The following is an 11424-nucleotide window of genomic DNA, read 5'->3' on the forward strand; positions in this document are numbered from 1 at the left end:
AGTTTGCAATGAGATTGTATATAAGCGGTCATTTTTTTCCCAAGGACGCCAACAACATACACTTAGCCCACGATCATTTTCTTCCAAATGAGTTTGGTCCACAATACATTTGTTCCAACAAACAATTCATCCTGTAATATTTTGGAACAATTGGTAAATGAAAAAAATATTTATGAGGTCAAAACATTTTTGGTTTAAAAAAATAACGGCTTATCATTTTATATATTATAGGTTATATAGCCGATAGGTATTGGATATTAATTATTGACATGAAAATGTTACAAAAATGTTCTTAGCATAATAGAATATTACTATAGCTATGCTAGTTACATTAGGTGCCTTAATGTACATATTACATACTTTAAATAATATGATATGAATGATATCTATCATGGTATCTATCATGATATCATTACATAGATATCAATGATATCTATGTATGTATTTATGATACATACATTTTTTTTTCCAATATACCTACGAATTTCTTATTGTTATGATCTAAAATAATGTCGAACGCATTGAACATTACATATTAACTCCTAGAATTAAATTTCTGAATGCTAAAATAAAAATGAATCAAACGTAATTGTTTACGCCGTGATTACAACCGTGACGTGTTCATTCTCGATATTTTTAGCGACGGAAAAAACCCGTGTTTGTTTACATTGGTGTTGTTGCCACGGCCGCACAACATTCTCGGTATATAGTATTTTTACCTACAGCAAACCCAACCTTTTGTTTGCATTGTTGTTGTTGCCACGGCCGCACAACATTCTCGGTATATAGTATTTTTACCTACAGCAAACCCAACTTTTTGTTTGCATTGTTGTTGTTGCCACGACCACACAACATCCACACAACCCTCCGACCAATAAGAGTACTCGAATCCGCCACACCCCCGACCAAACAACAGCACCTATGCTCCAGCATGAGAATATATAAGGAGGTCCACACCAGCCTAAGAGTGAGTCTTTCAGAGAGATCCAAGAAGTTAACACCTGTTACATTCAAGTCCAGATCCATCCAAGTGCTCATTCAAGTGCCCATTCAAGTCCATCACTTCTGGTGTCCACTTTCTGGTGTCCACTTTTGGTGTCCATTTCTGGTGTCCACTTCTGGTGTCCACTTTCTGGTGTCCACTTCTGGTGTCCACTTCTGGCGTCCACACTTCGGTGTTCATTCATTTCATTTATACGCAACATTCGCCATCGGCGAAAACATTGGTAGCAGAGCGTGGTTACTGTAAACACATCATGGATTCCAACGAAGGAGAACTAGTAAGAGCCCGAACAATTCGTTCTCGGGCACAGGCTCAGCTCAAGGCATTCGAGTCATTCCTAACGGAGTATCTACTACTTCCCCAACTGACTTCTATGGTCACTCGGGAATTGGAAGTACGCCTGGATGACTTGGACAACATACGCACCACCTTCCAAGATGCTCATCTACAAATTGAAATGCTGGCCCCTGATGTCTTGGAGCCGAAAATTCAAGAAAGTTTTGACAACCTATACTTTCATTTATATGCAAAGGGCCGAGAACTAATTGCATCCTCAACTCTAGACAAACAGTCAGTAGGAAGTGAGCAGGGAACGCACACTATTTCACGACGACTTCCGGCTGTGAACTTGCCCCATTTTAGTGGAAAATTCGAGGATTGGCTATCCTTTCGAGATCTATTCGACTCGCTAGTACATGAAGACCAGCGTTTAAGTAACGTCGAAAAGCTGCATTATCTGAAAACATGTTTATCAGGTACAGCAAGTGGGATTGTGCAACCGTTGTCTGTCACATCGGACAATTACGAAGTTGCAAGATTACTGTTGAAAAACCGTTTTGAAAACACTCGCAGACTGGTGAACCACCACATGAGCGAGCTCAAAGGGAATCATCCTTTGCAATCCGGAAATTAATGGATGGTTTCAACCTACATTGGCAATCGCTCAAAAATTAAATATTCCAGTGGAATCTTGGGACACGGTCGGAATTCATTTTCTCGTCATGAAACTCCCTGAACAGTCAAGGCAGGAATGGGAGGAATCGTGCACATCCAATTCACTACCGCCTCTCTCCCAACTTATAAGCTTTCTCGATATGCGAAGCACTTCACTAGAGTCGATTGAAACGACCAAAATTGGCAGTCACAGCAACACAAAGAAAGAATTTGGTAGAGGAATTAAACGCAGGGTAACATCAGCCACAGCTGAAGTACACAAAAAACAAAGGCCTACAAGAAACAAAATTTTAGTCACAATCACACGGTTGATTACTTAGTCACAATCACACGGTTGATTACTTAGTCACAATCACACTATTCATTACATGGTCATAACCACACGGTTGGTAACATTATCATAATCACATGGCTAAATATGTAGTCTACATGTTAAAAGGAAAACTTTGATTCCTGCTTTGTCATGATGGAATACGAAATATTATAATATTATCAATAATTTCATAAAATAAAATTTTAAAACTTAATTCACTATTTGAATTATTTCTTGAAGCTTTGGGAAGTTTAGTTAAGGCCACTGTTAAGGCTTTGTTATATAAACTCAAAAATGATGTCTCGTTTCTTTTTTGTTTTATAAGATCACATGTAGAGTTTATTTTTCTCAAACAATATTCTATATCAAAATATTTATTTTGAAGAGTGTTAAATAGGTTATCTGTAATTAAAAATATGTCACTAAAAATATGTGATAAAAATGCAAATTCAAAAGTATTCAATTGTTTTAAATGACCAACTGATCCACTAATAGTTTCAGATGGTGATTTAGGATTGTTTATAATGGTTTAAAAAACTGCTTTTAAGTTGTTCCACTCTTTAACTACTAAATGTAAAATCTTTGAACGCGATGCCCATCTAGTTTGAACAAACTGGGGAATGCGTTTCCCTATAATACTGTCAACTACATTAGTGCGAGATGTTGAATTATGAAAGAATGTAGATATACTTGTCATATTAGCGAAAAATATGCGACATTTTTGGTTATTACTACATCCATGTTGTAGTACTAAATTTAATCTATGTGCTAAACAATGGGTAAATAAAGCATTAGGGGCAATTTCTTTAATCCGGGCTTGTAAGCCGTTTAAATTTCCAGCCATCACACTAGCACTATAATAGCACTGACCAACCAATTTGTTTTCAATACTGAACTCTTTTAAAAGGGAAGTGATTAAATTAAATAATCCTTCAGCGAAGACCATACAGGTCTTCGTTGACATCATAAAAACCAAAAAAACGTTCTACTAACTCAGACTTATCACTGATATATCTTAAAATAATAGAACATTGTGTTTTCTGAGTTATGTCTGTAGTATCGTCAACTTGTACAGAATAAAACGTACATTGATTAAGTTCATGTTTAGTATGATAAATCAAATATTCAGATATACTTGAAATTATATCATTTTGTACAATTTTTGACGTACCTGAAAACTTATTTTGTAATGTTGTATAATGATTTTGAACTTCTAATGAGCATCTACTAAATTGCAAATTAACTAACTCCCTAAAATTTCCTTTGTTTAAGGAATTTGTGCTCTCATCATGTCCCCGAAATGCCAACTCTTGCTTAGCCAAAAATAATGTTAAATCAATCAAGTGTTCCATACATAACCTATTTAATCTTACATTTTCGTTATACCGTAGCTTAAATAATTTACCGTGTTCACTAATAACATCTACAACACTAACGGTGTTTTTTTCTAAATTTTTTAGATTTAAATAGTTATGAACATGATCTTTAGAAGCTTCGTGTCTTTGAATACTTCTTGAGATATTTTTAAAGTCACAGTAACCTGATGAGGACCAAATAGAATTTGTTTGGCTCAATAAAATGCATGGCCAACAGAATAATTGTTGTAAATAAAAACTTCCACCCAACCACGCATGTTTATTATACAAGTTTAAATTAAAAGAGCTACAAAACACTTTAGAACCTTTTTTGTCTGCAGACAAACATGTCAGAGCAGTAGTTGGTTTACCTTGCTTAATCAAATCGTTTTTGTCATTATTACTCCAACGCCTGTATGGATGTTGCTTAATAACTACTATACTGTCATATACAGAATTAATTTTGAACAAAAATAATGAAACTAATAAGTATAAAAATATATTAACTAATAACTTATGAAAACTAAATAAAACGCCAAATAGGATGCCGGTATCAGAATCAAGTAAAAAATATAGTGATATCAAATTAGGAATGCTGATAAATAATTTAGTGATAATGGGAAATGGCGTTTTATTGTTGGCAGTGTCGGTGCTGATGAATATCTATGCCCCCTTTCTTCCCCAAGATAAGAACGATCATCGGTCAATTGCCCACAAAGGCAATATTTTTGTGTCGCCTCTCGCAGAGAATTGCGCATGCGCTATTCGTATTATGTTATGTATGTGTGTGTGTATGTTGTGAACACAACAACATAACGTGAGATACTAGCGGCAGCGACCAGCGGCAGCCGCCTCCGCCGGCTGCCCTTATGCCACGTGTGTAAAAACAGGCAGCGGACGGCGGCGGTTGTCACCGCTGATACGGAGAGACGTTATTTCAAATTCTTAAATTTTTTTTTCGCTTTCAAAAATTATTGTTCATATACATTTTTTCCAATATTTTTTATTGAAAATATTTATTGTAAACCAAAATATCTCATCATAATAACAATATTAGGTACATAGTTTCCTTGGTTTTCAAGGGAGGCACCGCCTCCCTTGCCTTCCCGGGAAAACCACCACTGACTCACACCCAAGTGGACAGGTCCATTTGAGATTCTCGAAATATTCCCTAACCAGGTCAATGTAGCGATTAAGCAGAGGGGAAAACGACATGTGGTGCATAAAAACCTTCTAAAAAAGCATTTTGCCTATAACATTTTTTTTTCTCTTTAGAACACACGCATATGCTGAATTCCATAATCAACCACCAGAAAATTTAGCCCACATGGATACATTTCCACACCATACGGAAATGTATTATGAACGTAAAACTAATATCAAACTACACAATAGTGATTGGACAATTGTGACATTTATCGACACGTCCCATTATAAATCCAAATTCGACACTCTCATGCATTTCTATAATGCAACAGGTCAGATCTGTTCACAGCTAAAAAATAAAATTAGCGTGATGGAATTTTCAGAAGCCTGTCATCAGTTTGATCGGGCAACCCTTCCATATCTCTTCGAAATCGAATCCAATCATAATGCAATACAGAGTTCACTTGGACACGACATTGATAATGAAAATTCCCGCGTCCGGCGAAGTATCAGCAGCTCACTAAAGTCGTTAACCAAAACAATTTTCGGCTCATACCCCATATTGAACTCTGAATCTATCTTCAGTAAAATTGTAGACCTCGCAAAGTCTAAATTAACTGCTACAAGTGTAGTGAATGAAAAGATCCGGTTGATTCAAACCACAACCTACGATATCACCAAGACGGTCAAAAATCTGAATGATACTCAAGGCGAACTTGAAAGAAACCTCCAGCTTCTAAACGTTCAAGTCAGAAAAAATACACAAACCATCAACATGTTACTCACGAAAACAGCTTTGTTAGAACAATCCACAATTTAGAAAAATCCTTCTAAATCAATATGCGTACGAAACGCAAAGTATAGTTGCAATTATCAACTCTGCTATTCATGGCAAAATCCATACTACAATTTTACCTCCTAACAAGTTGCTTTCTCAACTACGGGAAATACAGTTGGAACTCCCCACTGGCAGTCAACTTCCACTAGAAATTGACAGTCGGAATATCCCTGAATTCCTATCAATATCTTCTACATCCATTTTCCACCGAGATGACTTTTCATCATTTTTCTATTGCACTTTCCAATAGTCACAATCGATGAGTATAATCTCTATCACCCAATACCTTTACCATTTTATCTAGACAATAACAACGTTGTTTTGATAGCCCCTGATCATGAATACGTAGCAATTAGCGATGACAGTGAGTTTTATCTAACTTTAAGTCAACCGCAGAATGAAGCATGTATACAACTTAAACCGTATACTCTGTGTAAAGGTAACCAACCTATTTACCGTAAGTCCTCTTCTAATCTATGTGAAATCATATTATTAGATAACCCCCAAACATTACCAGAATCATGCCAAATCAAATATGTATCCTATAACAATAATATATGGAATAGGTTATCGAATACCAATTCCTGGATATATTGTACGCGAGATGAACTAGTCACAATTAATTGTAAATCTCCCCAACGCACCTTTTCTGTTTATATAAAAGGCATTGGTCGACTAACTATATCTCCCACCTGTAAGGTTCATACTACAACATCAATTCTACACCCATTTCACTTGTGTTGTTCTACGTCTTAGTCCTACATCTTAAGTTAAACCATACTATTTAATATTGTTGTTTAATGTTATTCTATGTCTATCGTGTAACTAACATTATTTTTGTTGCGTTAATTCTATTAAATAAATTCTAATTCATACGGAAACGAGTGTTGTTTCAACTTATTTACTTTGGTCACCTTGGAGCCCTAGGCCCGCATAACAATATATTTATTATACATAAATTATATATCATATAATTATTTTATATATTATACATAAATATAATAATAATAATACACTTTGTTTAAGTATATTGTATTCAATTAATTTAAATGGAAACTGAAATAGATATACAAATTTTTAGTTGTATTGGAACGTTTTTGTTATTTTTTTATACTTTTGGAACCCCCAAAATTCGGCCTAACTTATGCCACTGATACACTGTATTTCTGTATAAAGTGATTTATAGTGATTGGTGGTTTTTATTTAATAGGAAGGTGCCTACCAATGGCTCTTATGTCCACTGTGTGGTTTTAGATTATGGCACCAATACAAAAACTTAGTAAGGAGTTTTTAACTCAAAGCGAGAGAGTATAAAAAAATACGGAGAGAGAAGATAAAAAATGAACCATTTTTGGCAGCCATTGAAACAGAAAAAAAATATGAAACAAAAAAAAACAAAAACAGCTAAAACTAGTAAAATATATGAATGAGAGAGAGTAGTCTATAAAACGCCGAATCTGGGGATCAAAGGAAGCCGCCACCAATTAAAAATGTGCAAGATCAGCATTTTTCTGGGGATCAAAGGAAGCCGCGGGTAAAAATTTGCAAGATCAGCATTTTTCTGGAAGCAGCGGACAATTAAAAACCCATTAAAATTCCGATGATATCAATGGAATGTGCAAATTTGTTTGCAACAAATGACGTCACGTGAGTGTATTATATTGTCAGCTGACGTCATTTTTGTTGCAACAAACGCATAGCTGACGTAATATTGACATAGGTCATGCATTGCATGCAATTTTTTTTTTTATTAAATTTTAATTGCAATAAATGACGTAGAATATTGTTATCACAAAGCTACGTGATGACGTCAAATCGGTATATTATAATTATCATACGCCCCACGCAAAAATATCCGAGGTAAATGTGACGGTCACACACGTGGTACGATTTCATCATAGCTGCGCGCTCGTGTTAACTTACCTTTTACCATGCGGCGGCGGCTGCGGCTGCTGCTGCGGCTCCGGGTTTTCAATAATTAAATTTTAGTTTAGTGTGAGTAGTGATTTACAATGGACTTGTTGCGAAAAATCGACAATCAACTCGAAAGATTGTTTATAACGTTTCCAGAACGGAGCACGTTTTTCAAATCAGTGTCGAAAATGTCAAGAAAATATTCAATTATGAAAAACATGGCGCAACAACTTGGAATTTCTACAGCAGAAAACGAAGACAAATATTCTAGTTGTATTTGTAATTCCACAGGAGGGGATCAAATCGATGGTCTATGCACATGCGCAATCATTAAAAATGTATATAATGATCTTCAAGATGAATTAAACAAAATTATGAGTTTGGAATTGGAATAAAGTTTGAAATAAAAAATTACAATTTTTTTTTTTTTTATTATTTTATAAAAATATTAGATGATAAATAAATGTATAGAAAAAGAGAATCAGTAGAGTATGTCAATTCATCAAAATGACAAGTTATCAGAGAGAAGAGCTTTTAAAAAAAAAAAAAATTGCAAATGTTTCAAGAAAATTCTCAATAATGAAAATGTATACTGAACACCGTGGATATTTTAAAAATACAGATGGTCAATACCCGATGTGTATTTGTAATTCAGCGGAGAGGAAACACAGCGATGTCGCATGCCCGTGTTCAACATTCAAAAGAATTTACAATAAACTTTATGATGAATTAAATAAAATTATGAGTGGTACACTGGAATGATGTTGATAATGGAAAAATTATTAAAATCTCTGTATTAATATTAAATGATAAATAAGTATACAGAAAATTAGTGTCAGTAGTCTACAACAGTCCGTCGAGATGGCAAGCCAACAGAAGCAACAACACTCTGATTACTTAATCGGTACGTCAGTGTACGATATTGATTCTCTAACTCGCTTGCATATCGGATTGGACTCTAGAGATTTATTTTGGCCAAAAATCGTGATTCTCAATGGAATCGACCAGATTGCTATAAATATTCAATTTTTACAACGATTATATGCAATATATCCATACTTCGCTTCACTTACCGGGACCTTGGACGGAGTGGTTATATTACAAGATAAGTACACTACCATACGAGTACTGGAAGCATATACAACTAAAATTTATATGATTATTGAATCACAATCAATTATTGAACACCATACAACGGACGACACAATTCAGAAATCAGAAACTTGGTTGACTCTCGACTCGGCAAAACGATTGTATAAATTAAAGAATATAATATTTGACAACATATACCGTAAGTTGATACTCACAAGACCACGCATTGTGCGAGAAATAAAAATCATATTAAAACATGCTGTCAACAATATTGATGACGATGTAACTGACAAACTGCCAATGCCAAAGAATAAAATTAACGAGAGTATGCTATACTTTCATGAAATCATAAAAACAGTGTACATGAAAAAATGTTTGGATTTCATTTCAAGAGTCATCTTTGTGAAAAATAGTCCTAGAATAAAGGTATTAATTTTGTTTTTATAAATGAGAAAAATAATAATAACAAATTCTTATAATTTAATTACAGGGTAAATATTTCAACATATTTGCTGATTTGGATCTGCTCAGAGTGTATCCCAGTATTGAATTTGATGTACTGGAACAACCGAACGGACTAGAATCATTGATGGACGTAAAACTGACGTGGAGTGAACAAGACGGAGGAAAATGGAAAATCAAATAAAAACCAATTTTTTTTTTTATAGAAAAAAAATGTAAATTTACTGATCAATAAATACCTATGTATACAATTTATTAAATATTACAATAATCAGTATTTGATTATAAAAAAAAGATTATATTATTATTAAACGATAGATATGTAAAATTAACTATTACAAAATATATAAAATTATAATTTCATAATTTCTCCACTAAATGCATTGTACTCCATCTGACAATCATGAATAATCACACAGTACAATGAAGTGTTATGTGGAAAAGCTTTGGCACATTCAAAGTCCAAACGCAAGTCAACCGTAGATGATTTAACAGTGTCATTCTGTTTCGAACAGTCTATAACTATGATTGGACCGAGTTTCTTGTAGTGGACACGGTCCAGTAAAGGTTGAGGATTAGTACGTCCATAGTATATTGATTGAAAACGAGCGTACGCGTTGTACATTGATGTGTATTAGCCAGCGTCGAAATCGGCATTGTAGTTCTCGTACGGGTACTCGTCAGAGTTCAAGTAAGTTTTGACGTTGCGCAGTGTACAGTTTTGAAAGTGTGATTTGGACAGTATGGAATGTTCTTTGCCCAGTGCTATGAGCAAATAACGTGGTTTCTCTACGTTTGAAAAAGTCCGTACCGACCATGTGTGATGAGTGGTTTGAGGAACCAGAGGATACACCGCAATGTCCCATTGTTGAAATTCCAAAGGCAACCACTTCTTCGAGTCCAGAATGCGCATCAGACCCAATTCGGTTTTCACATTGGGTTCAAAGTATTTCACGATCCATTTGATTTTAGTAATTTTCACCGAGGTCTGTTTGAGTAGTTCAACGTTTGCCGCGGTATTCACTTCGGTCTTCTTGCTCTCTTCCGGTTGTAACAACTCTACGGCTCCAGTGTCCCGACTCGATCGGATGAGCACAAGTGATTGTGTACAGTTGATCAGGACACGGCGGTACCGTTCGAAAAAGCCCAAGCACGCTGACATAGGGTACTGTGCGACAAACTCTGACTTGTCCATCAGATCTCGACTGGTCTGATTATCCTTGATATGTTTCCATCCGGCCGGCTGCATCCGTGTGATATCGTTGGGTGTAAACGAACATAATCCTTTGATTGTAGTCACTATGCCAACGTTTTTGACCTTGTCAATCTCCTTACCGTTAACCTCATACCGTATCTCGTCAAACAAATGCATGAGACCGTTCTGTGTGAACATCATTTCACCCGAGGCCGCCGTGGGTTTATCTAAATATGTCCAATATGTCTAATATGGCAATGTCCACAATTGACCGTGTTGAATTTTTGATAACGACTGTAGTTGTAGTCAATCGTACAGTCTTTAAAATACTTTTGAACCTCCAGTGGTGGTGGCAAGTTTCCAAAACTATCGAAGTAGCTAATGTGTTGTCCTTGCTTCCGGTAAGCTACCCAATGCGAACCTGGATTGCGCTCCAAGTCCATATTAATGACACCCGCTTCCGAGGTGTACGGAGCAGGCGGAAGCGTGTCCCGGCAATACACTCCTCGAAATCTCGGTATATTGCACCGTGCAAAATTCGATATTTCAAAGTCGAACAGTGCACGATTGGGTAGCTGGGCTATTAGTTTTTTGTTTTCTTCTTTATTGATACCCGTCGTCGTTTACCATTGCTGTTGCTGCTGCGGTTCTTCTTCTTTTTGATTGATTTTCCACCAAAGCCTTCCCAACTCTGTTGTTGTTGTTGTTTATCAACTTGTAACTCGAACCCGATTTGTACGGTCGCAAATAAAATCCTTTACTAATTTTGAATTGTTGACCACCAGCACCACCGTGACGATTATTAATTTCATTGGCAACTTTTACTACATTTGCAGCTCCTCCGGCCAAAGCTCCCAATGCCGAGAGACCGGCAAAAATCGGAATGAGTGGTAGTACCCCACCGACTTTTGGAATCGCTATCGTCCGGGGCAAACGTACAGATATCTTTCTCTTCTTTGCACCCGTCTTCTTATTCTTGCTATTGCTCTTCGCCTTTTTCACAATCACTCGTTTCGCGGCCAAAATCGATCGCTTTGCCGTAATCAAATCATCCGAATGGCTATCAATACGTTTCGCTGCGCCTACAACGCTCCGGAATCCCATGCCGAGTTTCCGTTTCACTTTCATGGCGTTTGTCACGACCCAAGCTAC

The 11424-nt window shown here is 36.0% G+C and overlaps 1 protein-coding gene across 1 annotated transcript; it reads right to left on the reverse strand.

The window, feature by feature from the left end:
- Nucleotides 1-9711: 9711 nt before the first annotated feature.
- LOC126845286 (uncharacterized) lies at nt 9712-10449 on the reverse strand. The gene has a single exon (XM_050583936.1). It carries the CDS (start codon nt 10447-10449, stop codon nt 9712-9714), a length of 738 nt encoding a protein of 245 aa, XP_050439893.1.
- Between the last annotated feature and the right edge of the window lie 975 nt (nt 10450-11424).

Source organism: Adelges cooleyi, unplaced genomic scaffold (assembly GCF_023614345.1).
Source record: "Adelges cooleyi isolate 19-005CV unplaced genomic scaffold, UGA_ACOO_1.1 ACOO_flye_CR_arks_rails_tigmint_CR_PRNA_733, whole genome shotgun sequence".
Lineage (NCBI taxonomy): Eukaryota > Metazoa > Arthropoda > Insecta > Hemiptera > Adelgidae > Adelges > Adelges cooleyi.